The sequence below is a fragment of the Gopherus evgoodei genome, unplaced genomic scaffold, assembly GCF_007399415.2.
Source record: "Gopherus evgoodei ecotype Sinaloan lineage unplaced genomic scaffold, rGopEvg1_v1.p scaffold_47_arrow_ctg1, whole genome shotgun sequence".
Lineage (NCBI taxonomy): Eukaryota > Metazoa > Chordata > Testudines > Testudinidae > Gopherus > Gopherus evgoodei.
In genome coordinates, this window is record NW_022060068.1 from 1,049,172 (window position 1) to 1,071,497 (window position 22,326).

A 22,326-nucleotide genomic window follows, 5' to 3' on the forward strand; every position below is an offset into this window, starting at 1 on the left:
GCAGCGCCTCCCTGTAGGGCTCTGGGGACACCCCCCAAACCAGCAGTGCATGGAGAGGAGGGGCGCTGCGAGACGGGCCCCAGAACAGCTGGCCTAGCCCATCCCTGCCCCCCTGCCCGGCTCTGCCAGGCCCTGCCTGTGGAGATCGCACTTTGGAGGCCGGGGGGCTTGTTCAGGGGGCAGTGGGAAGGGCTGACTGCAGAGGCCATATTGCCCCAGGCCAGCTCCTCCCCAGCGGGGTCGTGTAGGATGCCCCAGCGCTGGGACAGAGCCCTAGACATGCGATCTGGGCAGGACCTGGCTCTGGCCCTGGCGCAGGGTGGGGGGTGCAGGGCGGTCTGGCCCAGTGATGCTGAGTCCCTGTTCTCTGCCCTGGGGAGCTTGTGGCTCTGGCAGCGCCACTACGGGTAAGTCCAGTGTGAGGCCCCACAGGAGGCCAGCGGGATGGGCAGATCCCCACGTGCCTCCCCTGCAGGTGTGCTGACTGCTGCCCCCACCTGGACAGCTCAGAGCTGTATCATTGGCAGGCACGGCGCCCCCTGGTGCCAGGTGGGGGACACAAGCACAGCTGGGGGGGCAGCACCTCCCTAGCATGGCACCGCCTAGTGCCAGGGTGGGGGTCACAGGTACAGCTGGGGGGGGCAGCACCTCCCCAGCACAGTGCCCCCTAGTGCCAGGGTGGGGAACACAGGCACAGCTGGGGGGGGCAGCACCTCCCCAGCATGGCACCCCCTAATGCCAGGGTGGGGGACACAGGCACAGCTGGGGGGGGCAGCACCTCCCTAGCATGGCACCCCCTAGTGCCAGGGTGGGGGACACAGGCACAGCTGGGGGGGCAGCACCTCCCTAGCATGGCACCGCCTAGTGCCAGGGTGGGGGTCACAGGTACAGCTGGGGGGGGCAGCACCTCCCCAGCACAGTGCCCCCTAGTGCCAGGGTGGGGAACACAGGCACAGCTGGGGGGGGAGCAGCACCTCCCCAGCATGGCACCCCGATGCCAGGGTGGGGGACACAGACACAGCCAGGCACTCTGCCCCCTACCTGCCCTGGTCCAGCCCCTGCTGGTCCGGCCCTGGGCAGTGCCTGGCACTTGTACTAGTTTGTGCTGATTGTCACCCAGTGAAGGGCAGCTGCTGCCAAAGGAGACCCCCCCAACTCCCTGCCCAGGTCACCCGCTGAGTACCCCCCTCCCTGACTGCTCAGCCAGATGCTGCACCAGCCCCAGGCCTTGCTGGGGCCATGCCAGAGCCAGCCTGGCTGAAGGGGAGGGAATGGGAATCCAGGCGGTTACATAAGAGCAGGTGCCCTGCACTGGAGCAGTGAGACCAACACGTGCCAGAGGCTGCAGGGCCCTAGTCTCCCCTGCCTGCACCCCAGCCTCCACAGCGCCAGCCCCAGTGCACACAGCACAGAGCCAGCCTGGGGCCTGGCCTCTGCCACCAGGGGCCTGGACCAGGGCTGAGGGGGGGAGCTCCCAGCTACTCCAGTCCCAGCCTCTCCCAGCAGGGGGCAATGTGGGGGAGGCGCACAGGCTGCAGTGGAGTCCCCGGCTACTCCAGTCCCAGCCTCTCCCAGCAGGGGGCAATGTGGGGGTGGGGCACTGGCTGCAGTGGTGTCCCCGGCTACTCCAGTCCCAGACTCTCCCAGCAGGGGGCGATGTGGGGGAGGGGCACAGGCGGGGGGGGAAGCTTCCACCTATTCCACTTCCAGCAGGGGGCGCCATGAGGAGCGAGGTAGGGTTCTGGGTGTGAGGGGTGCCCAGTTGCTCCAGTACCAGCAGGGAGTGCTGTGGGGGGAAGGGCAGGGGGCTCCTGGCTACTCCAGTGCCAGCAGGGGGTGCTGTGAGGGGAAGGGCAGGGGGCTCCTGGCTACTCCAGTGCCAGCAGGGGGTGCTATGGGGGGACAGGGGGCTGGCTATAGGGAGTGCCCAGTCACTCCAGTGTCAGCAGGGGGTGCTGTGGAGGGGGCAAGAGGCTGGCTACAGGGGGTGCCCAGTCACTCCAGTGCCAGCAGGGGACACGGTGCAGGGCAGTGGCTATACTCTCATTGCCGTCTGTGTGGCTCATGGTGTGGGGCAGATGCTGGGGCTCTTGGCCCAGCATGGCACCCGCACTTCAGTCTTGCAGTGCCTCTGCAGCCCCCTGCAGCCTGTGTCTAGTTCTACCTGGAGCCAGCCTCCTCCCAGTGCAGGGTGTAACAGACCTGCCGTGGGGCTAGGGGCACCCTGGGTCTGCAAAGCGCAAGCCCAGGGCCGCCGCAGCCTGGTGCAGGGCTCCCCAAGGCCCAGCCTTGTCTCTCCAGTGGGCCTTTGCAGTCTCTCGGCATGCTGCGGGGCAGCCTGGCAGGCTTCTCACCTGCCCCTGGCCTGGGAGCAAAGAGTGCAGGAGCCTATTTTGACCCAGGTACCTCTGGGTGCCAACAGGGAGGGGCCCAGAGAGGTGCACAGGGTTACAGGGAGCTCCTGTGTCTGGGGTGTACGTCCTAGTGCATCAGAGACTGGCACAGGAGGGCTCCAGTGACAGCTGATGTCTCACTAGTCTCCAGCCTCCGTGTGAAATGCACGTACAGATCCCACGGAAGGGGTCACAGCCATGCGTGCCAGGACTGCAGCTAGGGCTGAAAAGCAGCTTCTGTGGGATGAACGCTGCCCACTGTAAATGGAGGAGTCTGGTTGCCGGTGAGTCTCCCCACCAGGCTGAACCGAATGGTGAGGCAGGAGTGTGAAAAGGTCAGAGAAAAGCACCAGGAAGACACACACAGCTGGGGCGCAGACCACGGTTGCCAACTTCCTAATCACACAAAACCAACCATTCTTGCCCCACCCACTCCACCCCCACTCACTTTCACCAGGCTAGGGCAGGGGGTTGGGATGTGCGAGGGCTCCAGGGTGGGGCCAGCAATGAGAGGTTCAGGGCTTGGGTTTGGGGTGCAGGCTCCAGCTGGAGGGTGTGGGCTCTGGGGTGAGGCCAGGGAGGGCTCGGGGGTTGTGGTGAGGACTCTAGGAGGGAGTTAGGGTGCAGGAAGGGGTTCCAACCTCAGGCAGGGGGTTGGGGTGCAGGAGGGAGTTTGGGGTGCAGGCTCCACTTATCTCAGGCAGCTCCCAGGCAGCAGCACAGTGGGGCTATGGCAGGTTTGCCCTGGCCCCACCCTGCTCCCGGTAGTGGACGGTGTCTGGCCCCTAGGCGCAGGGGCAGCCAGGTGGGTCTGCACTGCTCACACCTCCCTTTTGCCGGGGTTGCCAGCCAATGGGAGCTGCGGGGGCAGCACTGGGGGGGGGTGGCAGTGCACAGAGCTTCCCTGATTGGCCCTCTATCTAGGCAGCACAGGGACCTGCTGGCTGCTTCCAGGGCACAGCGCAGTGCCGGGACAGGTAGGGACTGGCCTGCTTTAGCCCTGCTGCACCGCCGACTGGACTTGAAATGGTCTTGTCAGCAATGCTGACCGGAGCCGCCAGGGTCCCTTTTTGACTGGGCCTTCTGGTCAGACACCGGCGGCCTGCAGCCCGAGGGCAGGGCTGTCTCAAGGCCACATCGAAAGTTTGCTTTAGTACATTTGGTGCACAAAGATGACACCCCGTCATCCTCTCCAGGGAAGGAACCGGATGAAAGGGGCGTCCAGCTGGTGGAGAGAACTTAGGGTGAAAGAAGCATCGGTAGACGAGGTCACGTGTTCGTTAGGTTCAGCCTCTAGGCAGCGAGTTATTTTGTTTTATATGTAACCGTTTGTTTCCAACGTTCTTCCTCAGGGTCCCCTGCATCTTGTTTTCACTATCGATATATCAGTGCTGACAGCTGAGCTGGGCCCGGGCGAGAGCCGACTGCTCCCCTCTGGTGTGATCTGTGCCATGGGGAGCAGCAGGCCTGGGGATTGGAGATCAGTGCACCGCAGAGAAACTCCCAGGGCTTGGAGTCTCGCCGCGCCTATCGCCGCCCGTACAGAGGACGAGGCCTGTGGGGGCCTGGAGGGCAGGGCGGGCCCTGCTAGAGGCTGGTGGGTCCAGGGAGCCAAGCCACAGCAGGCCCAGACCCGATCCCCTGACTCCAAGGACAGGTGGTGGAGTGGTGCCTCTCAAGGCTGGGTACCCAGGGAGCACAACACTGACCTGCAGGACACAGGCTGCCCCATTGTCTGCAACGAGGGAGGGGCAGGTGCCCGGCCTGGGAAGTGGGAACCCTCTGGGGGGAGGCCAAGCTGGCCTGGGATATTGCAGCCCCCACTATGAGCCCCAGGGAACTGGGACTCAACATGTCACCACCTTCAGGGCTGGGGCCAGGGCTCCCCTTGTCTCAGGCCTGAGTAGGCACAGAGACCTCATGAGGCCAGGGCTCCCCTAGTCTCAGCCCCGGGCGAGGACGGGGCTCCCTTTGTCTCAGCCCCGGGGGGGGACACAGAGCCCCCTTGGGGACGGGACTCCCCTAATCTCAGCCCTGGGGGGGCATGGAGCCCCTGTGGGAACAGGGCTCCCTTTGTCTCAGCCCCGGGCGGGGACGGGGCTCCCTTTGTCTCAGCCCCGGGGGGGGCACAGAGCCCCCTTGGGGACAGGGCTCCCCTAGTCTCAGCCCCGGGCGAGGACGGGGCTCCCTTTGTCTCAGCCCCGGGGGGGGACACAGAGCCCCCTTGGGGACGGGACTCCCCTAATCTCAGCCCTGGGGGGGCATGGAGCCCCTGTGGGAACAGGACTCCCTTTGTCTCAGCCCCGGGCGGGGACGGGGCTCCCTTTGTCTCAGCCCCGGGGGGGGCACAGAGCCCCCTTGGGGACAGGGCTCCCCTAGTCTCAGCCCCGGGCGGGGACGGGGCTCCTTTTGTCTCAGCCCCGGGGGGGGCACAGAGCCCCCTTGAGGACAGGGCTCCCTTTGTCTCAGCCCCGGGGGGGGCACAGAGCCCCCTTGGGGACGGGGCTCCCCTAGTCTCAGCCCTGGGCGGGCACAGGGCCCCCATAGCTTCAGCCAGGCAAGGCAGGGAAATGCGCGTCTCCCTCCTGCTCCTACAGAGGCTGGCATCCCCTCTTCACTCTCGCACGCCTCCGGCCTGGCTCCCTTGGCACCGACCTGCTCCCCTCCTGCCCGCCCTGGCGTTGGCAGCCTCATGGCCCAGAGGGGTTAACTCCTGGGGGAGGGGATGAGTGTCTCTGCAAGCTGGGCCCCTGTGGGCTGCAGAAGGGGTTTGTTATCGTGGGTTGAACCCCCTCTGACAGTGCTCAGGCCCTGCTTGCACCAGGCAGCCCGGAGGGGGGCTCTGTGGGGCCCAGGGTCAGGGAACAAGGTTTGTAGAGGGTCCGTTCCGTAGGGCTCCCCCCACTGGCGGGTGTCTGAAGCTGACTGGGGCAGCAATGCCTCTCCCTGGGTACAGGAGGAGAATTCAGCCAGAGGATCCTGCTTTATTCAGCACCCCCAAACTGGCCCCCTCGGCCTGCGGCAGGACATTGCGCACCCAGGGGGCTGTGGGAGAAGCCTGTCTCCACCGCCCCGCCCTGCCAGGCTGGGATGCTGAGCCCTGCAGAGCAGGCAGGTCGGCCCTGGGGACTGCGATGGGGAGGAGCCACCAGGGCTAACCGGGGAGCTCCTCGTCCGACAGCTGCTCAGGGGACAACGCCTGCAGGTGGCTGGCCCGGACGCTGACGATGCTGGGGCAGGCAGCCAGGAGGCTGGCCACACCGGCTGCCGTCACCCCGGAGCCATCCAGGTTCACCTGAGCGATGGGCACTTGGCGGAGGTAACGCAGCCCTAGAGCAGAGAGAGGTGAGGGGTTAGCCCAGGCAGCGGGACCCACCCAGCTCCTTCCCACTCCCCGCCCCCAAGAACGGGCCTGTGGCCAGTCCCCCACCCCTGCCCCATGCTGCCCCGGGGCCAGTGGCAGCCCTCCCCCCCGGCATCTGGCCCGGTGGGGGCTCACCTCGGTCGGTGACACGCGTGCGGCTCAGGTTCACCTTGTGGAGCTGTTTGCAGCGGCTGATACCCAGCCTCACCACGCTGTCTCCCACGGGCGTGCTCGCCAGGCCCAGCACCTGGGGCAGCAGGCTGGCGTCAGAACAAGCAGTGCCCAGGGGGCGGTGAGTAACCCACCCAGCACAGCAGCCCTTGTGTCACGGCTGCCCCATAGCCTGCTGGGGGCAGCTGGCACCTGGGTCTGTGTCCATCCATGCCTCACAGCTCATCCTCAGCGCTGCCCGCCTGGGCTCTGGAGTGAGCAGCAGCTCCATCTCCTGGGCATGCAAGCAGGAGCCCCGGGCAGGCCACAGAGCCCCACCCAGCCCCTCCGCTGCCATGGGCCACAATCTGGTCTGCTTGGGGGTGGGGTGCCCCAGCCGTTCCCTTGGGGGACAGTGTCTGGGCCAAGCACCTTGGGACATTGCCAGAACCCTCTGCCCATGTGGCAGGAACCCCCAGGCCCAGCTGGGTCAGAGACTTTTCATGGGGGAAGGGGAGGGGATGCCTGGGGAGATCCCAGGTACCAGCCTTCCCCACTAGCCCCAAGAGCCCTGGGCTGCCTGCTGCGCCCACCCCACCTGGTACCTGCAGGAGGGGCAGCTGGGTGATGCAGCAAGCCACACCTGCGCTGGAGACAGCGGTGCGGTCCAGGCACAGCTCCTCGAGGTGCTGCAGGCCCTGCAGGTGCTGCAGCCCGGAGTCACTCACCGGAGTGTTGCAGAGGGAGAGCCGCCGCAGCCTGGGGCAGGGACAAGGACGGGGCATCAGCAAGGACTGGTGGCTCCCTCCCTCACGAGGTCTTAGTGCCCAGCCCCTCCTCCCAGCATCACTGCCCAGGTGCAGATCGCAGAGGCTCAGGATGTGCACATGGGTCCAGTGGGGCTCGGCAGCAGCTGTTTGGCCTTGGGTCCATCCCGGGGCTGCCCGGGAGCCCACCCTGAGCCCACCAGCCTCTGCTCCGCTGGGCTCCTCACCCCAACCTGCAGCTGGGCTCGCCACGCCTCAGAGAACCTGCCCCAGCCAGCCAGGGGGGCCATATCCCAGGTCAGAGTGCCCGGCAGACCCCAGCGCACGCCTGCCGCCAACCAGGGACCCGGGGGGGAAGGGCGCCCACAGGGCCAGTGCAGGGGCTGGCCGCCTCCCTCTCCTCCCAGGCACCTGTGCAGCTGGGGCAGATGGCGCAGGCCCTCGTCACTGATGTGGGTGAAATCGGTCAGGTCTAGCTCCAGCAGCCTCTCCAGGCGGCACAGGAACTGCAGGCCGGAGTCGGTGACTGTGTGCCGGCTTGGCAGGCTCAGCTGGGCCAGTGGCAGGCCTGAAACAGCCAGCAGGGCAGTGAGTGGCCCTCACCCCACCCCACCCACGCTGTTAGCACAGCTCTGGGGTTCCTGCCGGTCCCGCCCAGCCCAGCCTCTTGCCCAGAGCCCAGCTCCGACCAGGACACACCACACACGGAGCACGCGAAGGGCCCTTGGGGCACTGGACGTGCCTTGGGTGGCTGCAGCACCATGAGGGCAGGACCCTGCCCCGGCCGTGCACAGGCAGCTAGACACTGCTTCTCCACAGGACCCCCGCCGAGCTCTGCCAGGGACCCCCCACCCCAGGGCACTCCTACCTGAGACCAGCTGCAGCGCCCGGTCGCCATCCACGGACTGCACTCCAGACAGGGTGAGTGTGGAGAGGGCAGGGTGGGAGGCCAGGGCCGCCAGGGAGGCTTGGCTCACGCGGGTGTCATCCAGGTGCAGCGTGTGCAGGCAACTCAGTTGCTGCAGGGCAGAGAAATCCGAGATCTGCCAGAGACCAACTGCCCGTCAGAACCCCGCCCAGGGCAACCCCGTGCCCGCCCTGCCTAGAGGGGAATGGCCTCCTACCCCATCCCCTGCCCCTGGGGCCGGATGGGAGCCAGCACCCCCTAGAGTGGAACGGCCTCCCCTGGTGCAGCGACCGCCACTAGACACCTGGGAGTGGATTCTGGCAGGTTGCACAGGAAAGTCTCATGCAGGTTCTGGGGTGGCTAAGGCGGCGATATGTGCTTCTCAGCTTCCTGGGCTCAGCAGGAACGTCCCCGGACCCCAGTGGGGTGGCTGCTAAGCCCCGGAAGCTGAGTACCAGATGCAGCCTCCTCAGATGCCCTGGAGCCTGCATGGGGCATAGCAAAAGCTCAGGTTTTTCGGGAAGAGACATGAGCTTTTCCCGCGGGGTGGCTCAGGGTCTCGGCGCGGTGCTGCTGGGGTGGCTCTGGCCAGCTTGAGGCTCCTCTGGGCCAGGGAGTCTCGGATCTCCAGGTGTGAGCGGGAGGACAGGGTGAGGCAGGACTCGGGCGCTAGCTTCCCTGAAAGGGGGCTCAATCTGCCACCCATGGGCCCCGTTCCCCATTCCCCACCCCCAAGCCAGGCAGTCTCTGACCTGGGACCAGATGGGAACCAGCACCCCCTAGTGGGGAAAGGCCCCGTGCCCCATTCCCTGCCCCCTGTGAGCCAGCCAGTCCCTGCCCTGGGGCTGAATCAGGGCCGGTGCCCCTTACAGGGGAAAGGCTCCTTGCCCCACTCCCCCACCCCCTCAGCCAGCCGAACCCCCGTCGTGGGGTGGGATCGGAGGCGGTGTCCCTTACAGGGGAAAGGCTCCTTGCCCCACTCCCCCGTCCCCTCAGCCAGGCGAACCCCCGTCGCAGGGTGGGATTGGAGGTGGTGTCCCTTACAGGGGAAAGGCTCCATGCCCCACTCCCCGCCCCCTCAGCCAGCCGAACCCCCTATCGCAGAGTGGGATCGAGGCCGGTGTCCCTTACAGGGGAAAGGCTCCATGCCCCACTCCCCGCCCCCTCAGCCAGCCGAACCCCCTATCGCAGAGTGGGATCGAGGCCGGTGTCCCTTACAGGGGAAAGGCTCCATGCCCCACTCCCCCGCCCCCTCAGCCAGCTAACCCCCCGTCGCAGGGTGGGATCAGGGCTGGTGTCCCTTACAGGGGAAAGGCTCCTTGCCCCACTCCCCCGCCCCCTCAGCCAGCTGAACCCCCGTCGCAGGGTGGGATCGAGGCCGGTGTCCCTTACAGGGGAAAGGCTCCATGCCCCACTCCCCGCCCCCTCAGCCAGCTGAACCCCCGTCGCAGGGTGGGATTGGAGGTGGTGTCCCTTACAGGGGAAAGGCTCCATGCCCCACTCCCCCACCCCCTCAGCCAGCTGAACCCCCGTCGCAGGGTGGGATCGGGGCTGGTGTCCCTTACAGGGGAAAGGCTCCATGCCCCACTCCCCGCCCCCTCAGAAAGCCAAAACCCCATCGCGGGGTGGGATCGGAGCCAGCGCCCTAGAGGAGAAGGCCCCGTGCCCCATTCCCTGCCCCATCACCTCGGTCTGCTGGAGGCTGAGCAGCGCCAGGCGGGGCGCGTACTGGGGCAGCAGGCGCAGCGTGCTCTCTGTGATCGCTGTCCTGTTGAGGCGCAGATGGCTGAGCGTGGAGGGAGCTGAGTGCAGGAAATCCACCATGCCGCAGTCGCTGATTTTGGTCTGGTCCAGAGCCAGGTACGAGAGGTGCGGGAGCCCTGGGGGGGTGGGGAAGCAGATGTTACTGGGGCAGAGACTGGCCCAGCCTGAGGACAAAGAGCTGGGCCAAGCCAGTGTCTGTGTGGGATCCAGCCACAATGGGGGGAGTAGGTGGTAGGGGACATGGGCACGGAGGAGAGGTGGGAGGGGGGCCGGGGGGATGAGCGGTGGGAGGGGGCCGGGGCCACAAACCCGGGGGGGGGGACAGGGGAAAGAGCAGTGGGAGGGGGCCGGGACTGCGAGCTGGGGGGCGGGGGACGAGCAGTGGGAGGGGGCCGGGGCCGCGAGCCGGGGGGGGATGGGGGACGAGCAGTGGGTGGGGGCCGGGGCCATGAGCTGGGGGGGGGGATGGGGGACGAGCGGCGGGATGGGGCCGGGGCCGCGAGCCGGGGGGGAGGACGATCGATGGGAGGGGCCGGGGCTGCCGGAGGGACCAGAGGTGGGAGAGGCTGCGGCCCCGAGGGGGACGAGCGGTGGGAGGGGGCCGGGGCCGTGAGCCGGGGGGGGGATGGGGGACGAGCGGTGGGATGGCCCCAGGGCCGCGAGCCGGGGGGGGATGGGGGACGAGCGGTGGGATGGGGCCAGGGCCGCGAGCCGGGGGGGAGGACGATCGGTAGGAGGGGCCGGGGCTGCCGGAGGGACCAGAGGTGGGAGAGGCTGTGGCCCCGAGGGGGACGAGCGGTGGGATGGCCCCAGGGCCGCGAGCCGGGGGGGATGGGGGACGAGCGGCGGGATGGGGCCAGGGCCGCGAGCCGGGGGGGATGGAGGACGATCGGTGGGAGGGGCCGGGGCTGCCGGAGGGACCAGAGGTGGGCGAGGCTGCGGCCCCGAGGGGGACGAGTGGTGGGAGAGGCGATGCAGGGGGCTGGCCCCCGTCCAGCCATGGGGCCTGCTGTCCCCGGCTGTACCTTTAATAAAGTGCAGGCAGGCGTCGGTGAGCTTGACACAGGCTGAGAGGTTGAGGTGCTGCAGTCTCTGCAGGTGTCTCACCACGGACAGCCCCTGGTCTGCAGGGAGGGTGAGGGGACACATCAGGGCCGGGTCCGCAGACCTCACACCACCACCATGCTGGGTCCATCCCGCCCATGGGGCCTTGTGGGAAACCAGCGGGGGGATCCTGACCAGTGTACACAGGGATCCCTTCCCCCACGGCTGGTGCGCCTCGACTCCGCCGACAGCACAGGGCTCTGCCCCCCGTGTAACAATATCCCAACGGTCCATGCAGCCCAGGACCAACAGCTGCAACAGGGGCTTCAACGGGAGTGAACAGAACAGGACAGTTATTGAGTGATCCGTCCTGGTCGCCCACTCCCAGCCTCCGGCACTCAGAGATTTAGGGACACCCAAGGCATGGGGCTGTGTTCCTGTGCATCCTGATGGACCTACCTCCATGAATTTATCTAGTTCTTCTTTGAATCCTCTTATAGTCTTGACATTAACAACATCCCCTGGCAAGGAGTTCCACAGGTTGACCGGGTGTTGTGTGCGGAAATACTCAATTTTGTTTGTTGTAAACCTGCTGCCTATTAATGTCATTGGGTGATCTCTAGTTCTTGTGTTATGAGAAGGAGTAAATAACACTTCCTGATTTACTGTCTCCACACCAGTCATGATTTTATAGATCTCTATCATATCCTCAGTCCTCTCTTTTCCAAGCTGAAAAGTCCCAGTCTTATTAGTCTCTCCTTATATGGCAGCCGTTCCATACCCCTCATCATTTTTGTCGCCCTTTTCCAGTTCCAATATATCTTTTTTGAGATGGGGTGACCACACCTGCACACAGTATTCAAGACATGGGCGTACCATGGATGTATATAGCGGCAATATGATATTTACTGTCTTATTATCTATCCCTTTCTTAATGCTTCCCAACATTCTGTTCGCTTTTCTGACTGTCTCTGCACATTGGGTGGATGTTTTCAGAGAACTATCCACAATGACTCCAAGATCTCTCTGGAGTGGTAACAGCTAATTTAGACCCCATCATTGTATATGTAGAGTTGGGATTGCGTTTTCCAATGTGCATTACTTTTCATTTATCAACATTGAATTTCATCTGCCATTTTGTTGCCCAGTCACCCAGTTTTGTGAGATCCTTTGTAGCTCTTCGCAGTCTGCCTGGGACTTAACTAGCTTGACTAATTTTGTATCATCTGCAAATTTTGCCAGCTCACTGTTTACCCCTTTTTCCAGATCAGTTATGAATATGTTGAGCAGCCCTGGTCCGAGTACAGACTCCCGGTGGCCCCTGCTATTTACCTCTCTCCACTGTGAACACTGACGTTACATAGAACCTCTCTGTTAACCCGATTTATCCTTCACCTGCCTGCACTGCCAGGCCTGTGCCAGCTTGGGGGGTGGGGGGGGCTCTTGTGTCACGCATATGCAAGGGAACCTGCCCCGACAGCTCCCTGCCCCAAGGGAGCCAGGCCCTGCGGGGGACACCACAGCCACCCCAGAGAGAGACAAAGAGAGGGGTGTGCGACAGCCTGGCCCACACTGCCCCACAGGGGGCTGCCCGCAGCACTCCATGGGCCCACGGCAGAGCTCCACGGGCCTTCAGGGGTGGGGAGACCCCAGGCCTAGTGTCTGTCCATGGGCCTGCCATATGTCCTCCTGTTCCCCATGAACAGGCCTGCCCCATAGCAGCGAGCCAGCCCCGCCCCCGCCCCACCCCAGTGAGCCAGGCCTGCCCCATACCAGAGAGCCAGGCCTGCCCCATAGCAGCGAGCCAGCCCCGCCCCCGCCCCACCCCAGTGAGCCAGGCCTGCCCCATAGCAGAGAGCCAGGCCTGCCCCATACCGGCGAGCCAGTCCCGCCCCCGCCCCGTACCAGTGAGCAGGGCGCAGGAGACCAGGCTGAGGTGCCGCAGGCTCTGGAAGGCCCGCAGCTGCCGCAGCAGCTCGTTGGTGGCGTAGGCGTAACAGTTGAGGACCAGGGTCTGTATCTGGCAGCCAAAGAAGAGCTCCAGGGTCTTGGGGCGCAGCAGCCGGTGGTGGATCATGTAGGCCAGGATGCGCTCAGCCAGCGGGGGCGTCAGGGAGGCCAGGCTGCTGCAGTACTGCTTTCGGGGTGCTGTGGAGGAGACAGCAGGTAAGGTGCTGGGGGGCACTGGGCTGGGGGCAGGGCCATGGGGCTGTACCTGTCAGCAGGGCCATGGCCGCCCGCAGGGCCATTTGGAAGAGCGAAGGCACGTGGGAGAGGCGGGGGGGGTTCTTGTGCCCTGGGGGTGAGGCTGGCTCCTCTTGGCCTCGCAAGGCATTGTGGAAGCGCTGCTCTGCTGCCTGGGCCACGGCGCCCGGCAGGTCCGAGGGGCCCACACCACGCCCATCGTCTGCAGCCCTGCAAGGAGGAACTGGGTCAGGCCATGGCCACCACCTCTGGGGAGAGGCACCTTCAGCTGGCTCCTCTCCGGGGCCCTGGCCCAAACCCAAGGCAGCAAACTTCCTGCCCTGCAGCTCACGCCTTGCAAAGAGGCCAGTGCTGGATCCCCTGGGATTCCCATGGCCGAGCAGAACTCTGCCATGACCCCCAGGCCTTCTGCAACGCAGGGGTGCCGCCCACAGCCACCAGCACATACCTGAGCCTGTTGCCCTCTGCCGGCCACTGGTGCTGCGGCTCCATCGGGCCCCGGCTCGGAGATGGCAGCAAAGGAGCCGGCCCTGAGCCTGCAGATCAGAGCACATCACATCAGTGGAGGGGCGAGCCGCATCGGGAAAGGGGCCAGGGCCACGGGCAGCCATCCCCCAACTATCTATCCTGGAACTCCTGGCACCTCGGTTTCCGTTAACCCAGCGGGCAGCGCAGGGAGCTGTAGGCACCCAGGGCAAGCAGTTGCCTTCGTGCCACCTCCCGACGCCCAGGCAGGGCTGACTGCGATGCCAGTGCAGAGGCAGAGTCCACTGGGTCCCGATGTGCATGCAAGGGCCCTGGCATCACATGATGCCCACTGGCCAGATAGATGTGGTGGAACCACGCCGCCATTCCCATCACAGACTGGGCTGCCCGTTAACACGTCTCCTTGCCTAACGCTGCAGGCAACAGGGCTGTCACGGCCAGAGCGGGCACACCCCCGGCACGAGGGATTCCCGACAGTGCAGCCCAGGAGTCGGAAACACCATGGGGCCTTCCCCACACCGACAGTCCCCTCCCTGGAGACTCTGCCCTATTCACATGGCTCAGCTCCCTCCCTCCGGCCCTGCTGACCTCGGGGGGACAGCTCCTCGTCCAGCGGGCTGCACACAGTGGGTGCTTGCTCTGGATTTCCTAGCGTCAGCCGTTGTCCTTGGCCTGCGGGAGGGGCAAACAACAGCCAATCCAACAGGGCTCACGCTGCCCTCACCCTGTGAGGGAGGACAGAGCCTCAATCAGTTTCACACATACAGAATGGGAAGAGACTGTCTAGGAAGGAGTATGGCAGAAAGAGATCTAGGGGTCATAGTGGACCACAAGCTTAATATGAGTCAACAGTGTGATACTGTTGCAAAAAAAGCAAACGTGACTCTGGGATGCATTAACAGGTGTGTTGTAAACAAGACACGAGAAGTCATTCTTCCGCTTTACTCTGCGCTGGTCAGGCCTCAACTGGAGTATTGTGTCCAGTTCTGGGCACCGCATTTCAAGAAAGATGTGGAGAAATTGGAGAGGGTCCAGAGAAGAGCAACAAGAATGATTAAAGGTCTTGAGAACATGACCTACGAAGGAAGGCTGAAGGAATTGGGTTTGTTTAGTTTGGAAAAGAGAAGACTGAGAGGGGACATGACAGCAGTTTTCAGGTATCTAAAAGGGAGTCATCAGGAGGAGGGAGAAAACTTGTTCACCCTAGCCTCCAATGATAGAACAAGAAGCAATGGGCTTAAACTGCAGCAAGGGAGATTTAGGTTGGACATTAGGAAAAAGTTCCTAACTGTCAGGGTAGTTAAACACTGGAATAGATTGCCTAGGGAAGTTGTGGAATCTCCATCTCTGGAGATATTTAAGAGTAGGTTAGATAAATGTCTATCAGGGATGGTCTAGACAGTATTTGGTCCTGCCATGAGGGCAGGGGACTGGACTCGATGACCTCTCGAGGTCCCTTCCAGTCCTAGAGTCTATGAGTCTCATCTCCCCGCTCCCCCCGGGGGCAGGCCTGGCAAACAGCAGCCCCCACAGGAGTCCACAGAGCCAGGCCCCTGAGCCCCTCACTAGCCAGGTGGGCACGAAGCCTCCCCAAGGCCCCTTCCCCCAACCAGCAGGCTGGCAGCTTACCCCAGTGATGGTGCGATGGGGAGGTCAACTCCCAAAGGCCATGGACCCCAGGTTTCCCTGGCACCACCCTGCGCGCAGGGGAGCTCAGCGCCAGCCGAAGCTCCTCGGCCTCTGGGAACATCCCTTCGGCCATGGCCTCTTCCGGCACGAGGCTCAGGATCTCGCCCCTGCCCCAGGCGTGCTCCTCCACGGGCAATGCCTGAGGCCCAGGGGGCTGCAGGGGTCCATCTCTGGCCTGGGGGGCTGCCAGGGCGCAGGTGCCTGACGGGAGCGGCTCGGTGGCCAGGACGCACAGGGTGGCGCTGGGGGTCAGGCCCAGAGCCTGCAGACTGCAGGGCAGCTCGGCCGGGCCGAAGCGGCGCTTGGGGAAGCCCTGAAGGAGCGTGAACGGCAGCAGGTCGGGGTGCAGAGTCGAGAGGCGCTGAGTGACGTGCTGCAGAGGGCAGTCAGCTGGGAAACGCTCCCGCAGGCACTGGCCTGAGGGCAGGCGGATCTGGGGGCAGAGAGAGCACAGTGGTTAGGCACAGCATCCCAGGCACAGGGCACCGCCAGCCCGGCTCCGTGCCCAGACAAAACCCACGTGAGGCCAGGAGATGAGACCGTACCAGCTGCTGTCCCATTCTCCCCTCAGAGCAAAGGAGGGGGCAGCACAGGGCTCAACTCCTGTTCCTGCCAGGACATCAGGTGTAGGGTAAGACGCAGCCACCTCTAGAGTGGAACATGAAAGCTGCGTGTACGGGGTCACTGCCCCAGCACTGCAAGGACATGGGTGCCGCACCAGTGCCTGCGGGTCACGGCAGTGGTAGAACAAAGCCCCTGTTCAAAGCCAGCTGAAGGCAGAGTTCCAGACGGCAAGTTAGACTTTGGCCAGGCTCCAAAATCAGCATCTCAGTTGCCACGAGACCTAACGAGGGCAAGGGCCAGACCCTGCTATGTGCGCCTGCAGTACGGCTGCCAAGGCCCTGGGCTCTGCACTGACTCAAACAGGAGAGCGCCCCCTGCTGCACAGCGCCCCCCAGGGCCTTGGGGCCAGGGCTGACTGAGGGGAGAGCGCCCCCTGCTGCACAGCGCCCCCCAGGGCCTTGGGGCCAGGGCTGACTGAGGGGAGAGCGCCCCATGCTGCACAGCACCCCCCAGGGCCTTGAGGCCAGGGCTGACTGAGGGGAGAGCGCCCCCTGCTGCACAGCACCCCCCAGGGCCTCGGGGCCAGGGCTGACTGAGGGGAGAGCGCCCCCTGCTGCACAGCACCCCCCAGGGCCTCGGGGCCAGGACTGACTGAGGGGAGAGCACCCCCCAGGGCCTTGGGGCCAGGACTAGGGGGAGAGCGCCCCCTGCTGCACAGCGCCCCACAGGGCCTTGGGGCCAGGGCTGACTGAGGGGAGAGCACCCCCTGCTGCACAGCGCCCCCCAGGGCCTTGGGGCCAGGGCTGACTGAGGGGAGAGCACCCCCCAGGGCCTTGGGGCCAGGACTAGGGGGAGAGCGCCCCCTGCTGCACAGCGCCCCACAGGGCCTTGGGGCCAGGGCTGACTGAGGGGAGAGCGCCCCCTGCTGCACAGCGCCCCCCAGGGCCTCGGGGCCAGGACTGACTGAGGGGAGAGCGCCCCCTGCTGCACAGCGCCCCCCAGGGCCTTGGGGCCAGGGCTGACTGAGGGGAGAGCGCCCTCTGCTGCACAGCGCCCCCCAGGGCCTTGGGGCCAGGGCTGACTGAGGGGAGAGCTCCCCCTGCTGCACAGCGCCCCCCAGGGCCTTGGGGCCAGGGCTGACTGAGGGGAGAGCACCCCCTGCTGCACAGCGCCCCCCAGGGCCTTGGGGCCAGGACTAGGGGGAGAGCGCCCCCTGCTGCACAGCGCCCCCCAGGGCCTTGGGGCCAGGACTAGGGGGAGAGCGCCCCCTGCTGCACAGCGCCCCCCAGGGCCTTGGGGCCAGGGCTGACTGAGGGGAGAGCGCCACCTGCTGCACAGCGCCCCCCAGGGCCTTGGGGCCAGGGCTGACTGAGGGGAGAGCGCCCCCTGCTGCACAGCGCCCCCAGGGCCTTGGGGCCAGGACTGGGGGGAGAGCGCCCCCTGCTGCACAGCGCCCCCCCAGGGCCTTGGGGCCAGGGCTGACTGAGGGGAGAACGCCCCCTGCTGCACAGCGCCCCCCAGGGCCTTGGGGCCAGGGCTGACTGAGGGGAGAGCGCCCCCTGCTGCACAGCACCCCCCCAGGGCCTTTGGGCCAGGACTGGGGGGAGAGCACCCCCTGCTGCACAGCGCCCCCAGGGTCTTGGGGCCAGGACTGGGGGGAGAGCGCCCCCTGCTGAGACCCCACTCAGCTCCGGGTTCCCTCTTGGAGTCTCCCATGCCAACCCCAACCCACTCACTGGAGGCGGCCCACAGCAGGATGCTCTCAGGGGAAGCCGGAGGTTCTGCATATCCAGGGGGGGCTCCCTTTGCCCTTTGGTTGGCAGCACTTCCTCGGGCAGGGCCCCGCAGGGACTTAGATCCTCCAGCCAGACCAGCTCTGCAGCAGGAGTTCAGGACTCACCATCAGCAAGCACTGCCCGTCACTCGCCAGCTGGGCTCTGCCCTCCGGCCTGTGGCCCTGGGCAGCCGGGGGTGCCGGCATCTGGGCCCACTGGGTCTTTGCCTGGAAGCGTCTCCGGTCGTCAGCGATTCTCTGCAGCACCAGCTCGCGCTCCTGGGGGAAGAGGCTGGGCATGACTGTTGGGAGCTCCCCGCTGGCACAGGGGCAGGGCCCAGCACCTCGCCATGCTCCGTCCTGCCCTGCCTCCGCGGGGCATGGCCTGCGGCTGAGGGCAGAGACGCAGCCAGAGACTCAGGGGCTTCTCCAAAGCTTGAGTCTGCAAAGCCAACTGCGGTCGCTCCCCGGGGGGGGGGGTGCGGCTGGCCACAGGAGCGGTAGTGCTGGGAGTAGATGGCGTGCCAGAAGTGTCCAGGGTGGCTGCCCTCCGCCGCCCCTGCTCCTCTCAGCCCCAAACGCAGACCCGCACTCCTGCCCCATGGCGCTCACCTTCTGCTTGTTCTGTTTCTCGGCTTTTGCCTCCTGAGCCAGGCGTTCCCGTTGCTGCTCTTCCAACTCCTTCCGGCTTGCCTTCATCCTGCAGCTGTGCCCAGCCTCGGCCCCTGGCCACCCGGGGGAGCTAGGCCCCGGGGGCGCAGAGAGAGAGAGTGATGGAGCCGCCCCCTCAGTCGCCTGCCAAGAAGAGGGGCCAAGCGGGGTAGGGGGGCATGCGCCTGGCAAGCGGGGCTCGGCACGGGGTGCCTCTGACCCCAAAGGCACCTCCTGGAGCTTGGGAAGGTTGAAAGCTGCAATTGCTCTTCCTGGCTCTTCAGGGGGCGCTGTCTGGAGCCGCTGCCCCCTCTCCTGAAGTAACCTGAAAAGCACAGAGAATGAGGGGGCAGCAAGGACCCCCAGCATCCCCGCTCCAGCCCACTTGCCTGCAGAGCCAGCAGTGATCAGTGTCTGCACATAGCAGAGGAGAAAGACCCTATAAGCTGGGGGGGCTCGACAGGCTCGGCATCCCCACCTCCGGCTCCTGCTGTCAGTGCACTCAGCCAAGCAGGGGGGTTTGTGCTCACTGGCCTGGGGGTCTCCAGGCAGTAGCTCAGGCGAGGAGAAGGCTGGCGGCCTGGATTTGCTGCGATTAAGGACAGCTCAGTCAGGCAGCGATGGGACCAGAACAAAACCTGCAGCTGTTCCGAGACCTTTCACTCAAATGGAGAGCCAGGCTCCCCGGGCCTTTGACGCTGCACTTCTGGGCACCACGCCCTGGGCAGCTCCAATCCCTCTGCCACGTGGGGGCTCAGGCACGGGGCCCCACGCTGCAGAGCTTGCACATTTCCAGGGGGCGGGAAGACAGCATGGGGTCACCATCGAGAGCGGGCGAGATTCACGAGCTGCAGAAACGCCCTCTCCTTTGGAAACAGCGGTGCCCCAGTGCGGTTTATTACATCTGTAAAGGTCTGTTCCTTTTCTGAGTCCTGCAGAGTCCTTGGCATAATTATATCATGAGGCATGGAGTTCCACAGGCTAACAGGGCATCATGTATACAAGTATTTGCTTTCCCATGATTTCAGCCTCACAGGATGTCCCCTCATCCTTGTGTTATGAGGAGGCAAACAGGAGCCCCCCCATCCACCCCTCTAACCCATTAGTTGTTCTTTATCCAGTCATCCTGCCCTGTCTACACTGAGCAGTCCCAACCTCTCACACCGTCCTTGGGCAGGCCTGACAACCCACCTCTCACAAAACGCCTCTGAGACCTTTAACGAGCACAAGGCAAATGGCCAGGACTTCAGCTCTTCACATCACCTGAAAGATGACATCCCTAGCCAGACACTGCTGGAGACAGAGGAGAGGGTGTCCCTGCCAGGGCCTCCGCCCCACTCCCTGCGGTCCAGTGCCCCCTGCCAGGCTCCTACCCTGCTCACCACAGCCCAGTGCCCCTGCCGAGCCCCTGCCCCGCTCCCCACAGCCCGGTACCCCCTAGTACTGCCCCAGGGCAGTGACTGAGGGCAGAGCACCACTCCTGGGCTACGCCAGGCTGTTGCAGGGTGGGGTTGGCTGCGGCTGATGGCAGCTCCTGGTGACTCCCAGCGGCACGCTGAGGCTTGCTCCCTGGGCAGCGCGCGGCTGGGCCGAGGGGCCAGGCTGCCCCCCAGTGCTGGGCGCTCTGCCCTGCAGGCTGGTGGGGATGAGAACACTCACCATTCTGTAGCCTCCTGCAGGCTGAGGGAGCCGGCCTGGATGGCCGCGTGTGCCTGCCCTTCGGTGAATCCCATCTCGGTGAGCGCCAGGAGCAGGTCGCCCAGAGTCTGGGGAAACAGCACGGATGGGTCATGGCTCGCCCAGTGCCTGGGACGGGGGCAGCGGGGTGCCGGGGCAGCGCTGGGGGGGGTAGTGGGGTGTGGGGCACAACACAGTGCTTGGGGGCAGTGAGGTGCCCGGGAGGGCACAGGGCAGTGCTTGGGGGGTAGCGGGGTGCCTGAGCAGTTATGGGGTGGTGTCCGGGGACAGTGGAGTGCTCGGGGAGGGTGACACAGGGCAGTGCTAGGGGACAGCAGCATGCCTGGGGCGCTGCTGGGAGGGGGCACGGAGTGGTGCCTGGGGCAATGCGGGGCACAGGACGGTGCTGAGGGGGCAGCAGGGTGCCTGAAGGAGCGTGAACGGCAGCAGGTCGGGGTGCAGAGTCGAGAGGCGCTGAGTGACGTGCTGCAGAGGGCAGTCAGCTGGGAAAGGCTCCCGCAGGCACTGGCCTGAGGGCAGGCGCATCTGGGGGCAGAGAGAGCATAGTGGTTAGGCACAGCATCCCAGGCACAGGGCACCGCCAGCCCGGCTCCGTGCCCAGACGAAACCCACGTGAGGCCAGGAGATGAGACCGTACCAGCTGCTGTCCCATTCTCCCCTCAGAGCAAAGGAGGGGGCAGCACAGGGCTCAGCTCAGCACAGGATGGTGCCTTGGGCAACGGGGGGGCCAGGGGTGGTGCCCAGGGACAATGGGGGGCAAGGGCGGGGCAGGGGGCACATGGCGGTGCTAGGGGGCAACGGGATGCGCGAGGGCAATGGGGGGGCAGAGTGGGCCTTGAGTGGTGCTGGGGGTGAAACGGGGTGCCCGGGGGCAATGGAGGGGCACAGGGCGGTGCTGGGGGGCAGCAGGCTGTCCAGGGCCAATGGGGGCACGGGGTGGTGCCTGGGGCAATGCGGGGGCACGGGGTGTGCCTGGGGGCAATGGAGGGGCCAGGGACGGTGCTGAAGGGCAGTGGGGGGACCAGGGAGGCACGACGCAGTGCTGCAGGGGCACGGGGGGGTGCCAGGGGCAATGGAGGGGCACAGGGGGGTGCTGGGGGGCAGCAGGGTGCCCAGGGCCAATGGGGGCACGGGGTGGTGTCTGGAGCAATGGGAGGGCACGGGGGGTGCTGGTGGGGCAATGGGGAGGGGGCGGCGCCTGACCATGTTGCTCCAGGACGGGTTTGGCTCCTGCCCGCCTGGGTCAGAGCAGGGGGGACAGGGGCAGGTCGGATGCGTGGGCAGAGCGGGGGGGCGGGGGCAATGGGGGGCAGGTGCAGTGCTGGGTGGCCGGGGGGGGCATGGGGCGGATGTGTGGGCGGGGCGGGGGCAATGGGGAGCAGGGGCAGGGCTGGGTGGCCGGGGGGGGGCAATGGGGGCAGGGGCAGTGCTGGGTGGCCGGGGGGGGGCATGGGGCGGACGTGTGGGCGGGGCGGGGGCAATGGGGGGCAGGGGCAGTGCTGGGTGGCCGGGGGGGGGCACGGGGCGGACGTGTGGGCGGGGTGGGGGCAACGGGGAGCAGGGGCAGGGCTGGGTGGCCGGGGGGGGGGGCAATGGGGGGGCAGGGGCAGTGCTGGGTGGCCGGGGGGGGCAATGGGGGCGGGGGCAGGGCTGGGTGGCCGGGGGGGCGCGGGGGGCGGGGGCAGGGCTGGGTGGCCGGGGGGGGGCAATGGGGGGCAGGGGCAGGGCTGGGTGGCCGGGGGGGGCACGGGGCGGACGTGTGGGCGGGGCGGGGGCAATGGGGGGCGGGGGCAGGCCTGGGTGGCCGGGGGGGGCGGGGGCAATGGGGGGAAGGGGCAGGGCTGGGTGGCCGGGGGGGCGGGGGCAGGGCTGGGTGGCCGGGGGGCGCGGGGGCAATGGGGGGGCGGGGGTAGGGCTGGGTGGCCGGGGGGGGGCAATGGGGGGCGGGGGCAGGGCTGGGTGGCCGGGGGGGCGCGGGGGCAATGGGGGGCGGGGGCAGTGCTGGGTGGCCGGGGGGGCGCGGGGCGGACGTGTGGGCGGGGCGGGGGACCGGAGGGGGCCGTGCAGGGCGGGGGGGTCCGGGTCTCACCGCGGGCCGGTCCATGGCGGGTCCCTACGCTCCCGGCAGCCCCGAGACCGGAAGTGCCGGGGGGTTCCGCCCCCCACATGGCTCAGGCTCTAGCCCGGGGGGTGGGGAGCGGGTGTTCCGGTGGCGCGGCGGGGGGGAGGGGCAGGCATTCCAGTGGCGTGGGGGGAGGGGCGTTCCGGTGGCGCGGCGTGGGGGGAGGGGCAGGCATTCCAGTGGCGTGGGGGGAGGGGCGTTCCGGTGGCGCGGCGTGGGGGGAGGGGCAGGCATTCCAGTGGCGTGGGGGGAGGGGCGTTCCGGTGGCGCGGCGTGGGGGGAGGGGCAGGCATTCCAGTGGCGTGGGGGGAGGGGCGTTCCGGTGGCGCGGCGGGGGGGAGGGGCAGGCATTCTAGTGGCGTGGGGGGAGGGGCGTTCCGGTGGCGCGGCGGGGGGGAGGGGCAGGCATTCCAGTGGCGTGGGGGGAGGGGCGTTCCGGTGGCGCGGCGTGGGGGGAGGGGCAGGCATTCCAGTGGCGTGGGGGGAGGGGCGTTCCGGTGGCGCGGCGTGGGGGGAGGGGCTGGCATTCCAGTGGCGTGGGGGGAGGGGCGTTCCGGTGGCGCGGCGGGGGGGAGGGGCAGGCATTCCAGTGGCGTGGGGGGAGGGGCGTTCCGGTGGCGCGGCGGGGGGGAGGGGCAGGCATTCCAGTGGCGTGGGGGGAGGGGCGTTCCGGTGGCGCGGCGGGGGGGGGCCGTTCCGGTGGCACATGGTCTCCCTTGGGAGGTTTTGGCGACACACGATGGGGCAG

General features: G+C 66.6%; 1 protein-coding gene across 8 annotated transcripts; it reads right to left on the reverse strand.

Annotated features, from left to right (window-relative positions):
- Positions 1 to 3,673: 3,673 nt before the first annotated feature.
- LOC115642935 lies at positions 3,674 to 21,660 on the reverse strand. Of its 8 annotated transcripts, none has more exons than XM_030546631.1 (17): positions 21,546 to 21,659; positions 19,862 to 19,981; positions 19,418 to 19,524; positions 17,720 to 18,083; positions 17,234 to 17,386; positions 14,710 to 15,202; positions 13,669 to 13,752; positions 13,043 to 13,130; positions 12,605 to 12,804; positions 12,295 to 12,537; positions 10,371 to 10,469; positions 9,268 to 9,461; positions 7,543 to 7,717; positions 7,086 to 7,242; positions 6,551 to 6,666; positions 5,893 to 6,004; positions 3,674 to 5,723 (listed from the first exon to the last, which is right to left on the reverse strand). In XM_030546631.1, the coding sequence occupies exons 1-17, from the start codon at positions 21,558 to 21,560 to the stop codon at positions 5,579 to 5,581; spliced, it is 2,865 nt and encodes a 954-aa protein (XP_030402491.1). In that variant the 5' UTR covers positions 21,561 to 21,659; the 3' UTR covers positions 3,674 to 5,578. The 8 variants fall into 8 exon arrangements, with proteins under 8 accessions (XP_030402491.1, XP_030402490.1, XP_030402492.1 ...); XM_030546630.1 differs by having other exon boundaries at positions 6,513 to 6,666; XM_030546632.1 differs by lacking the exon at positions 19,862 to 19,981 and having other exon boundaries at positions 6,513 to 6,666; positions 21,546 to 21,658.
- Positions 21,661 to 22,326: the final 666 nt, after the last annotated feature.